Raw genomic sequence first — 24,236 nt, 5'->3', positions numbered from 1 at the left:
CTGTCCTTGCTTAGCTAATTTCCCCCAACTGCCCCTCCTACCCTCGATCCTGAGAGGCTTCCTTCAGTAAATCACGTGTGCCCGGTTCTTTTCCTCAGACTTCTAGGGAACCCGACCTAGGAAGAAAACTGACAATGCAGTAGGCAAAGAACAGTACAAGAGAATGTAAATGAATAAACACCCCAGACATCCTCCACCCAGGTCTTCCCTACTCAAAAAGTCTTCTCTTAGGGTCCAATTCTATCCTTTTGGACAGTCTGATGAGTTAATGAATGACATTGCTCAGACTTCCTAGCTAAGGACCCAGCTAACTTTAATAAAGCAGAGGTCTCTGCGGGACCTTAGAGGAGGAAGTTGGCTTCAGCCGCACCCACCGCGGCCCACGCCTCTCCTGAGCCCATCCCAGCTGTGTGTGTCTCCCTTGGCTCTCTCCCCGCCACACTCGGTATTTTGAGGCACCGAGAAGCAGACACGAGGACCTTCTCTCTAGTTCTGTTTTTTCTGCTCATCTAATCTTTCCCATACTGGGTGCTCTCTATACTAGTTTCCGGGACCTTATTCTTTCCTGAGTCCCCAGCCCCAAGCAGAGGACGTGGCACCAGGAGTACTCCATAAAGTTACTGAGAAATTTCGGTAAGGCTGGGGAGAGATGGACAGGGCGGGGGGAGAAGACCAAGAGGAAGCGAGGGGCCTTCTGCCTGAACCACCTGGAAAGAGCTCTAGGGAACCAAGGCGCCTGAGCCTGGGGGCGGCTGCAAGGTCCCTGTCACAGCTCCAGGAGGCGCGTCAGACTCCCCGCTCGACAGGCTGACGGGGCCCGCGGGGAGGGCGGGGTGCAGGGCCGGCGAGCAGAAGGCCGCCGGACTTCCGAGGGGCACGCCCGCACCCCGTCGCTGGCGTCCGTTCCGGGCCTGCCGGCCGGCGGGACACAAAGCGCGCGACCTGGCACCTCCCCGGGGTCCCCAGTCGCAGACTTCGTGTCGGGGGGCTGAACGTCCGAGAAGCCGACGGGCCTTCCGGGAACCGCGCCCCGGACCGACTGGACGGCCTCGGGAAGGGCTGGGTGAGTCCGGCGGTCCTCCCGGCGCGCGCGGTGTCCGGGGCGCGCGGGCTGCACGGTGCAGCCGGGATCCTGGGCGGTGAGGGGAGAGCCACAGGCCCGTTTCCCGGAACTCAGGACCAGGTTGGTTTCTTTTCCTCGGCCCCGAGGGTGCGGCCTCCCTCTCCCGCCGCTTCCTGCTGAAGAAGGCGCGGTGTAGGAGAGGGGACACGTGGGGGTCGCCGTGGAGGTGCCTCCGGAAACCGACCCACTGCCCTGCACAGCACCGCTGCGAGCAGTCAGTACGGAAACTGCCGGGAGCTGATCCCACGTCTTAATGGTTAATGCCCCCTTCCTTTTCCAGAGCCCGTTTTAGGCACAAGAGGAATAACTCTTTTAAAAGTCTCATCAGAAAAGGTTGCTTGATGCCAGTTTTTGGAGGAGAGAGGGAAATGGCATCAGAATTTTTCATGGATTTATATTGTTACTAACCATTTTAAGATTTTTCACTTTTAAAATTAGTGACTTTTACCCCTCATTGTTTTCCTGCAAGAAACCTATGAACATATCATTATTAGGGATGTTAGCAGTTTTACATATTATAAACAGCACCTCAGTGCGCATCCTTAGCATCCATCTATCTATACACATATGAGCTTCTTTACAGCACAAATTCCTAGAAATTCACATTGTTGAGTAAAAGTGTATATATATTTATATTCCCTTTCATCCTTTTGATATCTTTATCCTATACTCAATAAGCCCTAAACAATTTTAGTTATTATAATTTTAATATCTGATAGATGGGCCCCTATTTTATTACAAAAATCCCGACTATTCCTACTAATTTCCTCTTTCAAATGAACTTTGAGGATCATTTAGTTTCAATACCAAAATGTACCATTGAGAGTTTTACTGGAACTGCATTAAATTAGATTTATATTTGAAAAAGGATTGCCAGGTTTGTAATTTTTAATCTCCCCTGCCAAAATAAATAATACTTCTCTCCATTTCTTGAGGATTTGTTTTCCATGGTTTTCTTCATACCACATCATCACTTTTCCTGTGAAATGTATTCTTTTAAGTCGTTGTTTTGATGAGTTGGATATTTTCCCCATTATCGTTTGACTAGTTATTGCTGAGATATGGCTTTTTTGAATAAGATAACTGGAGCTTGGAGCTATGAAGCTGAAATCTTCAAGTTTCCCTGAGCAACTGGGGGAACTGACAGAAGCATGACCACTGCTTCTGTCTCCAGTGGACCAGAGAAAGGCATAAAGTTCACTGCCCCCAGGAGTCCCCAAAAAATGGCCTTGAATCTCTCTGCTTAGCAGCTAGGAATATCTGGGTAGCCTGAGACACCTTGAGTCTTTTTTAGGCATGCCCTAACAGTTTTCACTTTCATGCATTGAAGAAAGAAATGGCAACCCACTCCAGTGTTCTTGCCTGGAGAATCCCAGGGACAGGGGAGCCTGGTGGGCTGCTGTCTATGGGGTCGCACAGAGTCGACACGACTGAAGCGACTTAGCAGCAGCAGCAACACCTGTTACTCCCCTTCCTAAATCAATATAACGCTAAGACAATAACAACAAAAAGTATCAATTAGTTGCTTACTTGGTTTCACTTCTACTAGTTTTTAAGCCAGATTTGGTTCCAGACCAACTACTTTCTCCAAACTAGTACTACTACTCCTACCTGTTTCATTGAACTGTTGAGATTAACTTTGTTTAAAACTGCTTTGGAAACTGTTTCCGTGGCCCTGTACTTATTTAAATGCAACCTTCTCCCTAACTTAGTGTCTTCATGTACAAAATTAAGATAACGCTGTGACCTCCTGGTTCCGAATCACTAGCCTGCAGCAAGTGAATAGAGCGAGTCGTGATCATCGCTGTTAGCATCATTCATCATTCAACTGAACCCAGTTGCTTTCGGTTGCATGTACAGCATATATGATTCAAATTGGCTTAAGCAATAGAGAAAGTTATTGGTTCTTGAAGCCTGTAATTGAATAATGGGATAGACCTTAAATCCACAAACGGATTGCTGTTGATTGTTACAGAAAATATGAAGGTAGTCCAAGTGGCACTAGTGGTAAGGAATCCGCCTGCCAACGCGGAAGAGGCGAGAGACTCAGGTTCCACCCCTGTGTTGGGAAGATCCCCTGGAGTAGGAGATGGCAACCCACTCCTGTATTCTTGCCTGGAAAATCCCATGGACAGAGAAGCCTGGTGGGCTACAGTCCCTGGGGCCTCAGAGTAGGACACAGCTGAGCACACACAGCGTATTAGGAGCAGAGAAGTGGAGACTGTGTAGGCAACACAAATGTCTCCCACACCTCTGCTGAGCCTGGAAAGCTTCTTAGTCTTTATGCAAATGCCTCTGAGGGACCAGCACTTATAACAAGAAGTCTTACGGATGCATCGGCCAGTGGGGAGGCTGAAGCAGATTTACAGGGTGCTGAAAACACACTAGAGAGGGATGAAGGTGTGGACCATGGAGGCAGGCATGCTCAAGCATTGGAAAAAGAGACAGAAAGAAAAGTTTGAGATTAACCGAAGCCGGCTTCTATTACAGTCCTGAACATCCTCCGCTGGCTGTGGCCAAGGTTGTAAACTGAGGCTTCAAAGGCAATCTTCGGTCAGCAAACAAAATGTATTTGACCAAGACAGTGTTGGACTGCATAGTTTTTAAAACATTTTTTGACTTGGTTGTGGGATTTTAAATTGAGGGATTAAATATAAAAATCCAGATTTCTGACTGCTCTTTAAAAACTAGAAGATCTTCTACCACTGGGCCCTTTATCCTTGAAGAGCAGCAGCTGTTGACTTTACTAGATAATCCTTACCTTCTTTAGACAGGATCTGCGCGTTTCAACCCACTGTCCTGTGGTCAGCTCTATACTTTGGCAGGATATGTTTGTTAGAATAGGCTGACCTGCTTTAACAAATTGACCCCAAAATGTAATGATTCAAATGCAATAGCAGTTTATTCCGTGCTCACTTAGCAGTCCATGGCAGTCATTCCAGGTTTGTGAGCAGCTCTCCTCCAAGCGATGCTTCAGGGATCCAGGATTCTACATTCTTGGGCTCCACCACACCCAGGGCTACATCCTCCTATACAACCAGCTGACAGTGTGTGGAGGAGACAAACCTGACTCAAACCCAAAGTAACACTTTATTGCTCATACCCCTTCTGTGACAAATAGTCATATGGCCCCATCAAGCTGCAGGGAAGTCTGGGAGATGTAGTCCTAGCTGAGCCAATTTGTTGTTTATTCACTAAGTCATATCAGACTCTTTGTGACCCTGTGGACTGTAGCCGTCCAGGCTCCTCCATCCATGGGATTTTCCAGGCAATAATACTGAAGTGGTTGCCATTTTCCTCCTCCAGGGGATCTTCCTGACCCAGGGATCAAACCCACAGCTCCTGCCACATCTCCAGCATTGCAGGTAGATTCTTTACCGCTGAGCCACCAGGGAAGGCCCTGGCAAAGCCAGTACTTCTCAGCTAAAACTGGAAGGTTTTGGTGGACGCAAGCCATCTCTGCCTTACATGAAAACAATAGGAAGACCTCTTCAACCATTTAAATCACAGACACCCTTGATGTTCCCTTATCCCAGAAGTAAATATGAAGGAGATTCCTGGAACTTAAACAGATTCCATCAGTTTCTTCCAGGTATGGATCAGTTGAAGCAGATCATCTCCTTAGGCCAGCTTATCTACAACCAGTGTGAGGAGATGAAATACTGCCAGAAACAGTGCCGACGTCTAGGGAACCGCGTCCAGAGCCTGCTGCAGCCTCTGCAAATGCTCCAGGACCAAGGAGAGAGGAACCTGCCTCCCCAGATAACCGCCGCGCTGAGCCGTTTCCAGGATGCCCTAGAGGAAGCTAAGGAGCGGATAGACAAGTTCAGCAATAAGTCCAATATCCAGAAGTTTCTAACAGCAGGGCATGACAGCATAATCTTTGGTGGGGTGAACCAGAGGCTGAGCGATGTCTGGGAGGAGCTCTCTCTGCTGCTCCAGGTGGATCAGTGGAGGCATACGTCAAGCCTCAGCCTAGGAGTGTCCTGGCAACAGGAAGATCAACAGGATGCAGAGGAGGACAGGAAAGCTATCCAAGGACTGAGTGGTGAGGACTTTTTTCAGGTGGGGGGATGCACATACAGGTGTATTCGTCTCATTTTGGAAAATCAGGAAGGTTGAAGAGGTTTTGGCAGGTATCTGTCGACGAGACTCAGAATTCCAGACGTCTGAGTGGAGAGGGGTGCCCACCATGAGGCTGGATGTATGATATGACTACATGGGAGTGAAGACTTGGGGCCAGTAACTCAGCAGAGCCAGGGGCAAGAGGGGAAGTGTGAGTGCTGTCAGGAGACCACGTCAGAGGCTGTGAAGACATGGCAGTGGCTTGGGTCCGAGTGGCCGGGGCTGGACTGAGTGGAGGGCAGGGCTCCAAGGGAATGAGATACGCGCTGGACTAGAGAGGAAACAAGGGAAACAGATATGACTTTACACTTTTGCAGATCGTGGTGTTGTTAATTCCAGATCCTTCCCTCTTATTAGGGTTGTGGGTGGAGGGAGAGGAATTAAGGGTTGAGTTTCGATGAACCGTCCAGGCACTGGAACTCAGAGGGATAACCGTTCTCACCCTTGATGTGGAGGACGGTGCATCCCCAGTCAGGTCTGCAGGAGACTCTCCAGCATCACAAACCAGATACGGAAGAGACCTGTAGGCAAATGGTTTTTTGTTTGTTTGTTTGTTTGCTGAGGAAAAGTGAGGCATTTTTAATTCCCTCAACCAAACACCTACCACCAAAGAAAACCAGAGTCAGGAATTGGGTTGAAGTGATGTTGAAAGCATCGCAGCAGCTGATCCTGCCAAAGAGCAGGAGTGGTCCCTGGCCTTCCTCATCTTCAGCGTTCATTGGTCCACTTTCTGGTAGAAGGAGGCACCTCCATGCCATCAACTTGGAGGAAAGGATATACTTCCTGCAATTGTGTGAAAACATTTGGACTTGGTAATACTTTCACAAAGGACAAAATACAAAAGGCACAAAAAGACCCAGCATGAGGTGGAAATCTGCCTCTCACCCTTGACAGCAAAGTTCCATTCCCAGACACATGCTCTCTTGCCAGTTTCTTGAATAGCCTTTTGGAGAGTCAAGTACATATTTTCTTTCTTGTTGTTGTTCAATCAATAGCATACTAAGCACACTGTTCTCCTTGTTTTTCTCATTAAGTAAGCTCAGTGCGTATTCTTGCATATAAACACCCTTAGAGTTGTCTAGTATCCTTGGTTTATAGGGACCAGATATATTCAAGGAGCTCTCTATTGATGGATATTTAAATTGTGTCCAGTTTTCCACTATTGTTAATAGTTCTACAGTGAGTCTTTTTGCATGTATTTCAGGATCTCCTTAGGGAAAATTCCTAGAAGTTGAGTTACTGGGTCTAATTGCTAGATCAAAGAGTATGGACATTTTAAAACTTTGATAGAGTTTGGCAGATTAACTTCCACATAGGTTTTAGAAATATTACTGCTAAGGACCATGTATGTGTTTATCTGCTGAGATTTTCCTGGTTTGAGCACTGAAGGTCTCATATCCTCAGAGCTCCTCAGTCCTGAGAAAACTGGGATGGTTGGTCACCCTACCTAGTATATGATCAATTTTTAACATATTTCTGAATATATGTCAGGATAGATATGATTATACCATGGTTCAAAAAAAACCTCAGTGTCTTTGAGAAGGAAATGTCTTTTTCTCATTCAGAGAAAAGTCCAAGAGACTCTCTAAGGTAGCTGTCATCCTTCCAGGATGTTTCAGTATGGTGACACTTTCATGTTGACACAGACTTCCCTGAAAATTTCTTTCACTTCATTTCTTGGCCAAAGCAAGGCACACAGTCATGCTTCAGGGCACTTCCTGTCTGCTTGGAAGTGGAGAGCCAGATATTCATGAACGGTAATCATTTCTACTGTAATGAACATGAGAGATGAGAAAAGGGTATCTTGGTGTGCTTTCACTGAACATTTCTGTTTTTGAGTATTTGCTGCTGTTTTTCTTGCAGAGAAAGAAACTGTAAAAACTTTATTGAGGCAACTGGAGGAAACCATCGAAGCCGTGAAGAGCTGTGAGTTGCCGTGTGCCCTGCTGCTTCTGGCTGCCCCAAACTAGAAGTCATGAGTTTGTTAGGAACTTTGGGCTCCCTCGCCCCACCCTGGTCCATTTTCTGGGCTGGATGGCTGCAAGCAGCCCACAGGTTTTGGGGATGTGTTCATGGCTGGCCTAGGCTTTTGTGCATGGGGTCATGTTTGAAGGGGATTTCTTGACCAGCAAGATATCTTCCAGCGCCTGTTAAAGTGCTGACAACTTCCTCTCTCTCTCTCTTTTTTTTTTCCCCTTGTGGCTTGTGGGATCTTAGTTCCCTGACCAGGAATTGAACCCGTGCCTCCTGCAGTAGAAGCTCAGAATCATAACCACGGGACTTCCAGGGAAGTCCCCTGATGACTTCCTCTAGATAGCATCAAAGCTTCAATTCATTTGCTGAATTTCCAAGAAGAAATTCAAACTCTGATACATGTATATGTATGACTGAGTCCCTTTGCTGTACCTGGGAAACTATCGCAACATTGTTTATTAATCAGCTATACCCGAATAGAAGTTAAAAGTTTTTAAAAATTAAAAAGAAATTCAAATCAAATTAAAAATGCTTATCCATTCTACACATCTGTGAGTCTCTGCTTTATGCTAGAGCCTGTGTGTAGAGGAAACTAAGATACAGAGAAAGACTCTGCCTTCTGAGAGTTCCCAGCCATGGCATGGAGTAAGGGAGAGGAGAGACACACAACAGCAGTAGGGTTCCTGAGCTTAAACTGTGTGTCTGCCTATTAGAATTGAACTCACCAGACAAGATGCCAAACGCTCAGGCGCCAAGCTGTTGTGCAGTAGGAGGAGATGAGAGAGATGGATTGAGATGGGGTGTAGGCTGGAGACAGGCTGGATCCGAAGAAGAGGAGAGAGAAGTACATGAGACATTTCTGTTACCATCGGCTGTGTCTCCACCAGTCACTCAGAGGCATGGGGACCTCTCTCCTGGAAGGAGGCAATCAGAAGCTCCAGGCAGACCCAGCTTTGGTTCACTAGGGGGGGCTTCCCCCTCAAGCGTTGCTAAGATGCCTCTTCCCTCATAACACACCCTCCTCAGCTGTTGACTCTTTATTACCTTCTCTCCTAGGGATGAGGTCAGATTCACAGAAACCCAAGAAGGGGTTCCCACAAGATCAAATCAAGGAGATTAAGAAGGAGGAGCTTCCAGAAGCCGATTGGATCCTACTAAAGGAAAATGAATCCAGCACACTTTATGAAGGAAAATACCACGAATCTCCAGTGGCCATAAAAGTATTCAACAACTCCCAGGCCAAAGACATTGGGTAAGTTGTTTTGTACGGTTCTCTCCCCTAGTTACTTCCTGTCTGTAACTCAAGGAGAGGGGCAGACTGTCTCAATATTCTGATATGGGGGAACTCAGACCCCAGAGGGTTAAATATTTGCTCTCTGTTATTAAGGAACACAGTCTAGACTTAAAGGTACGTCTTCCAAAGTCAATTCTAGAAACGTCTCTTGTTTATTCATGTATTTAGATATTTTTAAAGGCAGGTTCCCTTTCGTTGCTGTTACTTGGGTTCCCATCCCTTTCACAGACGATAAAATATTTTGTTTGTATGTGTTCTTGCAAAATGTTCGCTGTTATCATATGTGTGCGTTTTAAATGTTCACAGATGATGGTGTGTCACGTCTGCCGCCTGCTTTTCTTACCATTCTCACTCAGCGTCGTGAAACTTATACTGCGCTTGTGGTCCTTTGCTTCTGACTGCTATCCATGGTGGAAATCCACGGTTTGCCTCTTTTTCCAGTGATAGAACACAACCTGCTTCTAACTTTTGCCCATCAAAAATAATGCTCCCATAGGTATCCCTTATGTCCCTGTATGGGAATTTCTTGGGGCTGTATTGCCAGGAGAGGAACTGATGCATCATAGGGTATGCATATATTAAGTTGACTAAGAATCACCAGGTGACTCTTTAGAACAGGTTGTATATGCCTTATCCTCACCCCTGGGAGATGCTGATGATCCCTCAAGTGAAAGTGAAGTCGCTCAGTCGTGTCCGACTCTTTGTGACCCCATGGACTGTAGCCTACCAGGCTTCTCTGTCCATGGGATTCTCCAGGCAAGAATACTGGAGTGGGGTGCCATTTCCTTCTCCAGGGGATCTTCCTGACCCAGGGATCAAACCTGGGTCTCCCACATTGCAGGCAGTCACTTGACCATCTGAGCCACCAAAGAATGGCCGATGATCCCTTAAGCCCCATGCATATACAGACGGTCGCTACACTGAATGTTTTCTGAAGGACCTCCCAACCTGAAATCCTATTTTCCCTTTTTATTCTCATAGAATAGTGAGGCATACTTTCAATAATGAAATCAGAACCATGAAGAAATTTGATTCCCCCAACATCCTGCGCATGTTTGGGATTTGCATTGATGAAACAGGTAAGAGGTGCCTCGAAGACTGGGTATGCTGTGGTCTGTCTTCTATCTTTGTGCGTTACTGCGTTGTTTTACTACAACAGCTCAAAGGGTGGCATCTGCACGGTGCTTTTATTATTGACATTCATTTTTTTCGCATCCCATGATGCAGGTTCCCATCTTCTTTCAAGTGAAGAGGCTTGAAGTTGGCTTCAGCCTGAGGGCTGGTTTGCACTAATGCAACCACATCTCTTCCTGCTGATTCACTGGGAACCAAGGAGATGCTTGTTCAGATGCTGACCTGGGTGATGAGTGTATTTTGTTGCAATAAAACATTGCAAAGCTGACTGACCCAAACAAGGAATCTAACCTTGATCATTAGTGTAGAGTGAATCTAAAAGCTAAATTAACCTGCCCTTTTACCAAGAACTTCATTTGTCAGATTCAGTTTCTTTTTTGTTTTTTATTTTTTTAATGTGGCTGCATTTCCTCTCACAATGTGGCTTCTCCTGCTGGTTATGTTTTGCTGCTTTTGCCTACAGAGAGGACAGAGCAGCTCCCTTCTGATCCCCTCTGGAAGTTTCTGCACAGGCTCAGGTGACCTGACTTTGGAGCATAGAATCCCAGGCTAAAGGGAAACCTCTAGTCATATTTATCCTCCTGGGTGACAGCCAGGGTGACTGACTCACTCCGTGTACATCAGTTCTTGCACGTCTCATGGCCCTGCCCTGAGGCCTCAGCTTCCTGTCTGAGCTCCCCTACTCAACATATTTATTCAACTTCCCATGAGCACTGTCTGGACAAAGCAGGCCCTGCTCTCCTGGGTTGTAGTGTTGAGTCAGGGAGTCAGTTACTCAAGTAACTAGGGGAAGTGTAGAGTTCTGCCATGCCAAATGCCACAGAGAAGAGGCATGGGGACTCTGTGGGTATTGGACTCATTCAGGGAGTCAAACCATGTGAGATGGGGACAGAGAAACACAGCAGAGCTGCGTCTGTCTCTTGGAGAGAGGGTGGGATGGGCTACAGTAAGCAGGACCTCTGAGCAGGGATGGATCTTCACAGCGATCGGCTCTTTTCCATCAGTGACGCCCCCTCAGTTATCCATCGTCATGGAGTACTGTGAGCTCGGGACCCTGAGGGAGCTGCTGGATCGGGAAAAGGACCTCACCCTGGCCAAGCGCATCATCCTGGCCGTGGGGGCAGCCAGAGGCTTGTACAGGTACCAGCGTGGGGAGAGGGCGCCCAGAGGGAGAGGATGAGTCTGCCTCCATTTCCGCTTGACCCAGAGACAAGCAGAGAAGAGGCTGGAAGCCTCCTTGAGCAAATCACCACATTTAGCAAATAAAAATACAAGAGGTCCAGTTAAACTTGAATTTCAGATAAGCAATAAACAATTTTAGTACAATGTATGTTCCAAGTATGACACCAGATATACTTTTACTGAAATTTCAGATATACAGAATTCCATATAAATCCTACACTTTTTTAGTACTTTCTTTTTTTTAAGAATTGATTTTTCAAAATTCAAAATCATCTGGATGTCCTATATTTTATCCACCAGCTCTACCTACTCTCACATATACTCTATGGTTCCTTTAGCCCAAGGGCCCCCAAAAGTCAGTCACTAACAGACCACATACGTAGTTATTACCGTATTCACATTAATGCCATTATTTATTTAATATTTTTCTTTCGATTAGCTCACTTTGTAAAAAAAATATTAATAATAAGTTAGGAAAAAACAGGGGACATTTTCTATTACTACCATAAATTGGAGACCAGAATCACTTAGCACAAATAGGTGACCACAAATAAAACCAAAACAAGGTTATTAAATTCTGGTTAAATGTTGCCTAGCAAACGATGTAGCAAACGCCTAGCAAAAGATCTGCAATTCAGACCAGCATTATCTTTTCACAGAGGAGATGTTAGCAGATTTAGAGAAGTGTCAAAGATATCCAGCACCAAACAGAGACTTTCTTCTTAACATAATCAGAAAGATTGGAATTAAAAGAATACCTTTCTTAATGTATCACCTCGAATGCCACTTATCCCATACTTTGGGGAATACTTCCTTACTCTTTCTTGGAAATCATACAGTTTATCCTTCTCAACTTCGTACACTAGTGGGTTTTGTGAGAAGGATTTGGACTGTAGGGGACACTGTTAGTGCCTATCCAGAGGACCGCTGACCCTTCTTACCTGATCTGCACTCTCATCCACCACTCAGCATATTTGCTGCTAACAGCTCATCGCCACCATCGGTAGAGGAACATCCACGGGTGCTAGAGCCTCTAGGCCCTGAGAGCTGAAAATGCCCGGGAACTTTAGAGCCCCCTGTCCCTGACCCTGTTTCTCTCCTCTCCTCCCTTACCCCAACCCATAGTCACTGAACAACCGGTGTGGGTATAGAAGTCCAGCTCCTTTGCTTCATGCAGAACAAACCCTGAGGGGTAGTTATCCTCCAGAGGTCCCCGTGGGATTAGGCTGAGCCTGGAACTTCACCTGAAGTCATGCCCTTGCTTGATTTCTCCTCCTTCTCTGCCCTGCTTCCACAGCTCCCTCACTGGTTTCCTGGGACCATCTTCTCTTTTAAAATTTCACTCACTGATTTATCTTTGGCTGCTCTGGGTCTTCGTCGCTGCACGGGCATTCTCTGGTTGTGCAGAGCAGTGGCCATTCTCCAGTTGTGAAGAGTGGGGCCGTTCTCCAGTTATGCACAGCGGGGGCCGTTCTCCAGTTATGCACAGCGGGGGCCGTTCTCCAGTTATGCACAGTGGGGGCCGCTCTCCAGTTGTGCAGAGAGGGGCCATTCTCCAGTTGTGAAGCCCAGGCTTCTCACTGTGGTAGTTTCTCTCATTGCAGACCTCAGGCTTCAGTAGTTGTGGCATGAGGGCTTAATTGCTGGAAATACCTTCATAATCAGTCACTTGTACAGTCCATGCTCATGATCTGCTTCTGGGAGAACCCAACCTGAGGCTGACTCTATGATAGAAGCCCAAAATGGGAGGCAGGAGCTCCATTCATCCAAAGAACTTAGGCAGGTTCTTTGCCACTAGTGCCACTTGGGAAGTCCCCACCACTTACTGAGTTGGTGGAAACCCCAGCTTTCCATTCTGTTTCAAGCAGAAGGGTCTGAGATATGGCCCAACCATCCAGCCACACCTCAGCCCTTTGCTTTGCTCACCACTTCCCATGCAGAGCCCCACAGAAGCGTGCAGCACACAGTTGTCAGATCTCACCTCTGCATCCTGGTTTTCCCACTAACCCGTGGATACCTACCCAGGAAGAAGGCTTGGTACTGACCAACCTCATTATCCCGGTAGTGACTGTCATGCCTTTCAAGAAAGTCTGTGCAGGGGCTTCCCTGGTGGCTCAGTGGTAGAGAATCCACCTGCCAATGCAGGAGACATGGGTTCGATCCCTGGTCCAGGAGGAGTCCACATGCTGCAGAGCTGCTGAGCCTCTGTTCTAGACCCCGGGAGCTGCCACTGCTGAGCTCACGTGCCGCAACCACTGAAGCCCGCACGTGTCTGGAGCCCGCACTCTGCAACGAGAGAGCCACTGCAGTGAGAAGCCCCAAACTAGAGAGGAGCACTGCAACTGGAGAGTGGCCTCCACTCTCCGCCACTAGAGAAAAGCCCATACAGCAACAGAGACCCTGCGCAGCCAAAAATAAAATAAAAAGGTTATTTAAAAAAAAAAGAAAGTCTGTGCAAAGGTCACTAACGTACCCTGCCTTTGGTCACGTTAGGCTGCACCATTCAGAAACACCCTCAGAACTCCACAGGAATATCAGTAGCACGAGCTTCCTGGTGACGAAAGACTACAACGTGAAGGTGAGCGTGGCCTTCCGGGCACCCTCTGAGTTTGACCCATGTGACTGTTTGGTGCTGGGAGAGGCGTGCATGTTTCCCTGAAAGCCTGTGCCTGCTTGTTTCTCTGCCTTCACCGTGGAACTGAGCTCAGCGCTTCCTATGCCTGGACAGCGCCCCACACGCCCTGCACTGGACAGACTCAATCCTCCCTGCCCTTCTGATGCTGGTCTCCCCCACTGCCCACCCAGGAGGGGTGGGCTAAGGGCCGTCTCCTCTTAGATGCCTGGACACCACTTCTGTGTCCTGCAACACCCATGAGGACATCTTCTTAGGTCCAAGGAGGCATCCAGACTCAGACTGGCCGTGGCCCACATTTGGCACCTGGAGGCAATCAGAAGGGTATCATGCAGGAAACACAGCATGCCACCTCAGTTCAGTTCAGTTCAGTCGCTCAGTCATGTCTGACTCTTTGTGACCCCATGAATTGCAGCACGCCTGGCCTCCCTGTCCATCACCAACTCCCGGAGTTCACCCAGACTCACGTCCATTGAGTCAGTGATGCCATCCAGCCATCTCATCCTCTGTCGTCCCCTTCTCCTCCTGCCCCCAATTCCTCCCAGCATCAGAGTCTTTTCCAATGAGTCAACTCTTCGCACGAGGTGGCCAAAGTACTGGAGTTTCAGCTTTAGCATCATTCCTTCCAAAGAACCTCAGGACTGATCTCCTTCAGAATGGACTGGTTGGATCTCCTTGCAGTCCAAGGGACTCTCAAGAGTCTTCTCCAACACCACACTTCAAAAGCATCAATTCTTCGGTGCTCAGCTTTCTTCACAGTCCAACTCTCACATCCATACGTGACTACTGGAAAAACCATAGCCTTGACTAGATGGCCTTTTGTTGGCAAAGTAATGTCTCTGCTTTTGAATATGCTATCTAGGTTGGTCATAACTTTCCTTGGCAGCATCAAATCCTTCCATCCCGTGGAAGCCCCCACAATCCTCCAGGAGATATTCTCCTCACCCTCAGCCCAAGTGCGAGAGAAAGAGGCTCATCTCCGTGGGTGCAGGAGAAGCTTAGAAGCCTCACGACTCACAGGAGTCAATATTCTTTTTTTTTTAACTGGAGGAGTTTGTGTGTGTGTGTGTGGTACCACTGCGTTTTTTATTTATTTATGGCTGCACTGGGTCTTCATTGTTTTGCAAGAGCTTTCTCTAGTTGCAGCAAGTAACGGCTTCTCGTTGCAGAGACTTCCTTGTTGTGGAGCACAGGCCCCAGGCACTCAAGCTCCAGTAGTTGCAGCCTGCGGGCTCTAGGTACGGGCCTCAGTAGTTGTGGCTCATGGGCTTAGTTGCTCTGTAGCATGTGGGATCCTCCTGGACCAGGCATCAAACTTGTGTCCCCTGCATTCTTATCCACTGTGGATTCTGATCCACTGGGCCATCAGGGAAGTCCTCAATATTCTTTTATAACAACTCTGCAGGCATGCCTTCCAGTATCCCCGCAAGGGGCATGCCAGGTATGAGTCACCACATAGCCCAGCACCCCTTTAGCTCTTCACAGTCCCCACCGCCCCGACCTCTCGTCCATAAATGACTTACTGGTCGCTGGTCGTTTATTAATCAGCAGCAACATGTATTACTTAGGAGCATAAGTAATAGTCTGCTTTTGTCAGGTTCCCAGGGGAATAGAAATAAAAAGTTCACTGACATTCAGATTGTCCTGTAGATGAGGAAAGTGTTTTGTTAACCCCATGTCCACAGTTCCCAAATGCTAAAAGAATATATTCTTTGTCATCTATAGATAGCTTTCTCTGAATAACAAGAGACAGGTCTCTTCTGCCCTTCAGATGTCTTTCCCCACCACTCAGTTCAATTTAGTTCAGTCGCTCAGTCATATCCAACTCTTTGGGACCCCATGGACTGCAGCACGCCAGGCTTCCCTGTCCATCACCAACTCCTGGGGCTTGCTCAAACGGATGTCCATCGAGTTGGTGATGCCATCCAACCATCTCATCCTCTGTCGTCTCCTCCTGCCTTCAATCTTTCCCAGCATCAGGGTCTTTTCCAATGAATCAGTTCTTTGTATCAGGTGGCCAAAGTATTGGAGCTTCAGCTTCAGCATCAGTCCTTCCAATGAATATTCAGGACTGATTTCCTTTAGGATGAACTGGTTGGATCTCCCCGCCATTGGTGTAATATAAGTAAGTGTTCCCAAAGCATGGTGTCTATACCACTCTCCTGGTGCTCATCACATGTGACTGTAACATGTGCTATTCAGCTTCTCACCCCTGGTGGTTAGTGTGGAGCCAGACGTCAGAGGATGTCAGCTCTCCCTGAACTTGTGAATAAGAGGGAGGAGCCACATAAGTATCTAATTCTTGCCCCTAGCTTTGGCTCCCTGGCTGCATTTGGCACAGACAGCCCCCTGCATACAAATGGTGCTAATGACAGATGTACACGGAGCAAGAAGAACACCCTCTCCCATGACTTGTGCTGTGCCTTCTTTAAGAGCATGGCATTGGCCACGTAGGGTCAGATACAACGGAGAGGATCCCCTGTGTTGTTGGAGGTTTTTTGTTTCTTTGTTTTTGTTTTGTCTGCCTCCAAGAGAAAACGAGCCATCGGTAGTTCCAGGCACCCCTGTCCATCCTAGCACAGTGGAGTTGAGTTATCAACTGAGGAAGCCCTGTACACATCTAATGTAGTAATATTAGAATAACTACAACATGCCAAGTCTTATGCAGTGGAGCAACTAAGCTGTGAGCCACAACTGCTGAAGCCCTCGAGCTGCAACTCCTGAAGCCCATGCACCTGGAGCCTGTGCTCCTAACAAGAGAAGCCACCACAGTGAGAAGCCTGAAACTGGAGAGTAGCCCCTGCCCCCGCCCCCCCCCCCCCCCCCGCTATTAGAGAGTAGCACCGCAACTAGAGAGTAGCCTCAACTCTTTGCAACTAGAGAAAGTCCACACACAGCAACAAAGACCCAGCACAGCCAAAAATCAATCAACTATTTAATTAAAAAAAAAATACCAAGTTTTACAGGTGCTTGACAACCATCATTTCAAGTAATCCTCACTGTCTCATTTTTACAGAGAAGAAACTTTGTGTTTCTCTCGGTCAATGCACCATAATAGATCGAACCTGGAATGCAGCCAGGAGAGTAGCCACACGGCCAGGAGACCTCACTGGAAACATCCCAAAGGAAAAAGACCGTCCCCTGACAGTCACGTGTAGCACCAGTCCCTGCCCTCTACTTCCCACCCGAGATCGTGCCGTTTCCTTCTGCCTCTGAGTCACCTCTCTCTCTAGCTTGCAGGATTTGAGTTGAGCAAAACACAGACTTCCATCAGCCGACAAACTAGAGGAAAAGCAGCAGAGAGAGTCAGTTCTGCCGCATATGTCTCACCCCAGAGGTTGGAAAATGTGTATAATAAATACGACATAAAAGCTGAAATATACAGGTATGTCTATGTTCTCATGCCAATTCTCAGATGAACCTGACAAGAAAGTCCAAGTCAAATGCCGTTAGGGAGGAGCATCCCTGGAATGTGATTGATGGTAATGGGAAAGTTCACTGTGGGGAGTTCCTGGTGGGCTAGTGGTCAGGATTCAGCACTCCCACTTCATGGCCTGGGTTTAATCCCTGGTTTGGGGAAACTGAGATCCTACAAGGTACACAGTGCAAAAAAAAAAGAAAGAAAATTCTCTATGTTTTCTGGAAATGGCTACAGGGGCATGGAAAAAAGGAAACTTGTTATCATTGTTCATTTTCTTGCTTCTCTTTTAGCTTTGGAATTGTCCTCTGGGAGATCGCCACTGGGAAGAGCCCATTTGAAGGTAACCAGTGTGAAAGCTGACTTAGAAGGTAGACTAGAGTTAAACATCAGTGCTGTCCTGGACGCTTTCTTCTTCAATGTGGGCACTGCCTGCGCTGGTCAATGGGGTCACTGGAAGCTCCTATGTCTCCAGTTCTCAGAGTCCCTAGGTCTGATGCCAGCCGGCAGCATCCAGAGGGATGTGTGGGTGCCAGAGCAATCTTTAAGCCTCCCGTCATATCATTTCCACGCCAGGTTGTGATTCCAAGAAGATCTACCAGCTGGTGGCTGAGTCCCGGCACCGGGAGCCAGTGGGTGAAGATTGCCCTTCAGAGTTGCAGGAGATCATTGATGATTGCCGTGCCTATGAACCCTCCAGGAGGCCCTCTGTTAAAGGTAGGGCTCTTTCTGGTCTAAAGAGCATGGACCACACGTGTTACTGAACATTTGTGAAAGATTTTCTTTGTGTATCACAACCAGGGGTGGTTTTGCCCTTCAGGGGACACTGACAATGTCTAAAGACATTTTTGGCTGTTACAGCTCAGGGGAGGTGGGGTGGCGTGGACATATCCACTGGTATCTGGTGGACAGAAGCTACTCAACATCCTAGGATGCACAGGACAACCCCTACAACAAATATTATCCAGCCCAGATTATCAGTAGCACTGGAGTTCAGAAACCCTGCCCGAAGGGCATTGTCTAGTCTAAAGTGGGTTGGGAAGGCAGATTATTCCAGCCTGTACGCTTTCTGTAGCTCAGAGGAGTAGTATATTGGGCACCTACCGACCTGGGGAGTCATCTTTCAGTGTCATATCAGTGCCATTGTAGTTCACTGATTCCTAAAATGTCGATGTTCACTCTTGCCATCTCCTGTTTGACCACTTCCAGTTTACCTTGATTCATGGACCTAACATTCCAGGTTCCTATGTGCAGGGGTTAATAGTCAGCCACCTGTTGCTCTGGCTAAGCCATGAGAAAATCACCATGGGAAAAGAATAAAAGCAAAATATAGCAATACAGTGTAACACAAATGAAGGTACATTGGGTTGATCAGTTGGGTCATCATACCCTGCTAAGCTAAGGAAAAACATAGAGTGGACCTTGGAACGCCGGGTCAGCGCCAGTTCAGAACGCTGCCTGTACACACACTAAGATGTTTTCCCAAGGCATATGCAGGTCTATGACCTCCAGCTAGGTGAGAGCCCTGGTACAAGAAAATAACAAAGATAGTTTAAAGTAATCAGTAAAATGGGAGACGTGACCGGGGACCCAGGAGGCTGACTTCATTGTAGCACAACAGGTACTTTGTGCTTGCCAAGACACTCAGTAAAAGTAGAGAGGCTCCAAGGAACAGGGCTCTTGACCCAAGAGGTCTTGGTCCCCCAGCCCCGTCTTTAAAACTTTAATTCTGTCTCAGTTTCTTTTTCCCAAACTGTGCATCAGCCACTTCCAAGCCCTGCCTGCTGTGCTGGCCACAATGCCCATGCCATATTGTTCTTCAGAGCATAGGACTTTTACTTCCATCGCCAGTCACGTCCACAACTGGGTGTTGTTTTTGCTTTGGCACCATCTCTTCCTTCTTTCTGGAGTTATTTCTCCACTGATCTCCAGCAGCGTATTGGGCACCTACTGACCTGGGGAGTTCATCTTTCAGTGTCCTATCTTTTTGCCTTTTCATACAGTTCATGGGGTTCTTAAGGCAAGAATACTAAAGTGGTTTGCCATTCCCTTCTCCAGTGGACCACATTTTGTCCGAACTCTCCACGATGACCCATCTGTCTTGGATGGCCCTACATGGCATGGCTTATAGTTTCATTGAGTCAGAATGATCTCTGTTCGTTTCCAAGGCAAACCATTCAATACCACAGAATGCCAAGACTGTGCCCCAACCCGTAATGCTGAAGAAGCGGAAGTTGAACAGTTCTATGAAGATCTACAAGACCTTCTAGAACTAACACCAAAAAAAGATGTCCTTTTCATCATAGGAGACTGGAATGCAAAAGTTGGAAATCAAGAAACATCTGGAGTAACAGGCAAATTTGGCCTTTGAGTACAGAATGAAGCAGGGTAAAGGCTAATAGAATTTTGCCAAGAGAATGCACTGGTCATAGCAAATACCCTCTTCCAACTACACAAGAGAAGACTCTACACATGGACATCACCAAATGGTCAATACCGAAATCAGATTAATTATATTCTTTGCAGCCAAAGATGGAGAAGCTCTATACAGTCAGCAAAAACAAGACTAGGATCTGACTGTGGCTCAGATCATGAACTCCTTATTGCAAAATTCAGACTTAAGTTGAGGAAAGTAGGGAAAACCACTAGACCATACAGGTATGACGTAAATTAAATACCTTACAGTTATACAGTGGAAGTGACAAATAGATTCAAGGGATTAGAGCTGATAGAGTGCCTGAAGAACTATGGATGGAGGTTCGTGACATTGTACAGGAGGCAGTGATCAAGACCATCCCCAAGAAAAAAGAAATGCAAAAAGGCAAAATGGCTGTCTGAGGAGGCCTTACAAATAGCTGTGAAAAGAAGAGAAGCAAAAGGCAAAGGATAAAAGGAAAGATATACCCATTTAAATGCAGAGTTCCAAAGAATAGCAAGGGGAGATAAGAAAGCCTTCCTCAGTGATCAGTACAAAGAAATAGAGGAAAACAATAGAATGGGAAAGACTAGACATCTCTTCAAGAAAATTAGAGATACCAAGGGAACATTTCATGCAAAGATGGGCTCGATAAAGGACAGAAATGGTATGGACCTAACAAGCAGAATATATTAAGAAGACATGGCAAGAATTCACAGAAGAACTGTACAAAAAAGATCTTCATGACCCAGATAAACATGATGGTGTGATCACTCACCTAGAGCCAGACATCCTGGAATGTGAAGTCAAGTGGGCCTTAGAAAGCATCACTACAAACAAAGCTAGTGGAGGTGATGGAATTCCAGTTGAGCTATTTCAAATCCTAAAAGATGATGCTGTGAAAGTGCTGCACTCAATATGTCAGCAAATGTGGAAAACTCAGCAGTGGCCACAGGCCTGGAAAAGGTCAGTTTTCATCCCAATCCCAAAGAAAGGCAATGCCAAAGAATGCTCAAACTACTGTACAATTGCACTCATCTCACATGCTAGCAAAGTAATGCTCAAAATTCTCCAAGCCAGGCTTCAACAGTACGTGAACCATGAACTTCCAGATGTTCAAGCTGGTTTTAGAAAAGGCAGAGGAATCAGAGATCAAATTGTCAACATTCATTGGATCATCGAAAAAGCAAGAGAGTTCCAGAAAAACATCTACTTCTGCTTTATTGATTACGCCAAAGCTTTTGACTAGGTGGATCACAACAAACTGTGGAAAATTCTTTAAAAAATGGGAATACCAGACCACCTTACGTACTCCTGAGAAATCTGTATGCAGTTCAAGAACTTAGAACTGGACATGGAACAACAAACTGGTTCCAAATCGAGAAAGGAGTACGTCAAGGCTGTATATTGTCACCCTGCTTATTTAACTTATATGCAGAATACATCATGTGAAATGCCAGACTGGATGAAGCACAAACTGGAATCAAGATTGCTGGGAGAAATATCAATAACCTCAGATACGGAGATGACACAACCCTTATGGCAGAAAGTGAAGAACTAAAGAGCCTCTTATTGAAAGGGAAGGAGGAGAGTGAAAAAGTTGGCTTAAAACTCAACATTAAGAAAACTAAGATCATGGCATCTGGTCCCATCACTTCATGGCAAATAGATGGGGAAACAGTGGCTGACTTTATTTTTGGGGGCTCCAAAATCACTGAAGATGGTGACTGCAGCCATGAAATTAAAAGACACTCCTTGCTACTTGGAAGAAAACTATGACAAAGTATATTAAAAAGCAGAGGCATTACTTTGCTGACAAAGGTCTGTCTAGTCAAAGCTGTGGTTTTTCCAGTAGTCAGGTACAGATGTGAGAGTTGGACCATAAAGAAAGCTGAGTGCCAAAGAATTGATGCTTTTGAACTGTGGTGTTGGATAAGACTCTTGAAAGTCCCTTGGACTGCAAGGAGATCCAACTAGTCAATCCTAAAGGAAATCAGGCCTGAGTATTCATTGGAAGGACTGATGCTGAAGCTCCAATTCTTTGGCCACCTGATGTGAAGAACTGACTTATTGGAAAAGATCCTGATGCTGGGAAAGATTGATTGAAGGCAGGAGAAGGGGACGCCAGGGGATGAGATGGTTGGATGACATCACCAACTCGATGGACATGAGTTTGAGTAAGCTCCGGGGAGTTTGTGATGGACAGGGAAGCCTGGTGTGCTGCAGTAATGGGGTTGCAAAGAGTCGGACAGGACCGAGCGAATGAACTGATACTCTTTCTCTCCCTTCCTTCCTTTTCTTTTATCAACACCCTGGGGTAATTTCCTCTACTGAGACTTTTATTTCACCATGTTATCAGCTGCTCCTCCGTAGTTTCCCTATACCATCTCCTTCAATGGGAATGTTTCCCTCCCCTACTCTAGATCCAGATCTCTCAGGCTTTCCACGAAGCTCCAGATACAAGAGAACATGATTCACATGCAGTATATCTAGATACTGGGGAAGTGTTTCCACTGAAGTTGCTACAGTATTCAAAGAAACAAAATCATGTTTTTCCTATCTTTATTGTGATATGTATCACAGTACAGCAATGATTAAATATATATGTGCATTTTTTTAAGTCGAAGATAAAGAATATCACATATCCACTCCTAGTTAAAGACTTGAACATTACCACTAACTCAGAAAGGGACCTCCACATCCCTTGCTTTTACATTCCTCTCCCCTCCTGCAGGAGGAGCCACTATCCTAACTTTCTGGTAAAGGTTTGTCTATGGTTTTATAACCAAGGTACACTAAATTATGGGCTTTCCTGTGGCTCAGCGGTAAAAAATCTGCCTGCAATGCAGGAGCCCCAGGAGATGCAGGTTTGATCCCTGGGTTGGGAAGATCCCCTGTAGGAGGAAGTGGCAACCCACTCCTGTATTCTTGCCTGGAAATTCCCATGGACAGAGGAGCCTGGTGTGCTACAGTCCATAGGGTCACAAAGAGTCAGACACAACTGAAGCAGCTTAGCACAAATGTATAAGGACTTTTTGTAAGTGATATCATGCTATATTCTACCACCACTTTCTTCAGTTGATCAGTTAGTATGAAGAAATGTTTTGAAATTCATCCATGCTAATGTGATGGTTTAAACTCATTCTTTTCCACTGCTGTATAGTAGGCCACTTAGATAACCATGCACTTTACTTACCCCTTCCTCTATCTACGGATATTTTAATCGTCCTTTTAGGAACCTCACCCGTAAACATTCTTGAGCATGTATCCTGAGGCACACAGGTGAGAATATCCTGAGTTAGAGACCTGGGGGTGGAGGGCATTGGTAAATGAAGATTAAATGCCTGAGAGAGAAACTAAAGAGATAGGTGTCCAGGCTTCGGAGGCAGTCCCCCCAAGGATGGCGCCACTGTTTACAGAAGTCTCTGGCCTGTTTATTGGTGGTCCACCGGGAATCACTCTAACAGTCACGTTAGAGAGGGTATCTCATCCCTCCCCTTCCTTTGCCCCCATCCCTACCTTTTGGAATGAAAATCTGTTTTGCCAAAAGTTTTACTTTTAAGTTCAAAAGATTCATTAACAAAAGAAACCACTCGTTACACACACAATAAACAATTTCAATATTTAATAAAGGATTGATTGATTTCATTTCAATATATAGTCATTAAAAGAAGAGAAAAACAACAGAGAAAAGTAATAGCACATACATCACCAAATTAGGCCAAACAACCTCCAGACTTCAGAAGTGCTGGGAAGTCCCTCGTTAACAGCAATCTGGAGTCCCAGTTGGGAAGAGGTCCCTGGCAGTGCGTCTACCCCACGGGTGAGACTTCAAATTGCAGTTTGGGGATCTCCTGCTTATAATCCCAGGCTGCCCACTGATGTGAGCATCGGTCTGCATGCAAAAATGCAGTGATGGTTTTTCTTTAATTTTTACAATGTTGTTTGTTTCACCTCGTGAGTCACAAGATTTTCTGAAACCCCAGGGAGGCCAGGCCTCCAAGGGCTCAAGGAAATCCAAGACCCATTCCCTCTCTGATCTAAAGTGCCGCTTGGCTTCCTGGTAACAATTGGTGTGTTTGCAAGCAGGCACGTGGTCCAGGCAGGGTCAGAAGTCAGTCTGCGGCCCGCTCTCCTGCTTCTGAAGCCTGAACAAGACTACTTCCGTTTTAATTTCCCTAACAAAATCAAAACTTTGGCCTAGCTTCTACCTGAAACTTTCTCTTTGCCCTCATAGCACAGAAGAGCAGACTCAATGGTGCTTCCTGAAGAATTATCCTTCAGGGTGGATGAGAAGCTGACAGTATTTTCTACAAGTACCTTCTTCTCCTTCAAATTCTCCTTTGTCTTCTTCCTCCTCTTTCCAGGCTCCCTTAAACCCAGGTCCTCCTGGTATTAGAGAATCTAATATCTGAGACTAATTCACACTAAGATGTGAGCTTACATCTCCCACAAGGTAGTTGTATTTTAAAAGTTGTCCAAGTAAAATTACAAAAATAAAATAAAAATAAACTAGCAAAAGTTGTCCAGGTGAGAGGGAACATCACATTCCAAAGGCATGAATGCTGATGGTGTTTTAGACTCCAGCCAGATCAAGGGGAGTGCAGTTTCTACACTGTTTTGTAATATGGAAATGTCTTTGTTTCTAATGTGACTGTCAGTTCCTGAGCTTGTCTAACTTTCTGTTCATTCATTCACAGAAATCTTAAAGAGACTGTCTTCCTTTTATTAAGCCAAGTGTTGAAACTGAAACTGTGTCCCTGAACAAGGAGCTGGAAGAACATGAGCTGGGCATCTTTTTCTCTCAAATCCTTCAGCATGGATTTATTTATGGATACAGGGGAGCAGCACTTCTCTGTTACAAATAGAAAACAACTCCAGTAATCCATCCCACTCCCAATGATACTGTCAAAAATACACCTTTGATAATAACTCTGA

General features: G+C 46.2%; 1 protein-coding gene across 5 annotated transcripts; it reads left to right on the top strand.

Moving 5' to 3' along the window:
- Window positions 1–131: 131 nt before the first annotated feature.
- Window positions 132–24,236, top strand: MLKL (mixed lineage kinase domain like pseudokinase). Of its 5 annotated transcripts, XM_044932118.2 has the most exons (12): window positions 132–633; window positions 4,430–4,488; window positions 4,706–5,171; window positions 7,112–7,174; window positions 8,279–8,474; window positions 9,498–9,595; window positions 10,634–10,790; window positions 13,326–13,410; window positions 16,698–16,849; window positions 17,176–17,225; window positions 17,459–17,599; window positions 23,999–24,236. In XM_044932118.2, exons 3-12 carry the CDS (start codon window positions 4,718–4,720, stop codon window positions 24,028–24,030), a joined length of 1,428 nt encoding a protein of 475 aa, XP_044788053.2. In that variant the 5' UTR covers window positions 132–633; window positions 4,430–4,488; window positions 4,706–4,717; the 3' UTR covers window positions 24,031–24,236. The 5 variants fall into 5 exon arrangements, with proteins under 5 accessions (XP_044788053.2, XP_044788054.2, XP_044788051.2 ...); XM_044932119.2 differs by lacking the exon at window positions 4,430–4,488 and having other exon boundaries at window positions 4,716–5,171; XM_044932116.2 differs by lacking the exon at window positions 4,430–4,488 and having other exon boundaries at window positions 149–633.

The sequence above is a fragment of the Bubalus bubalis genome, chromosome 18 (assembly GCF_019923935.1).
Source record: "Bubalus bubalis isolate 160015118507 breed Murrah chromosome 18, NDDB_SH_1, whole genome shotgun sequence".
Lineage (NCBI taxonomy): Eukaryota > Metazoa > Chordata > Mammalia > Artiodactyla > Bovidae > Bubalus > Bubalus bubalis.
The sequence above is the reverse complement of the archived record's forward strand: the minus strand, read 5'-3'. Positions and strand labels throughout refer to the sequence as shown.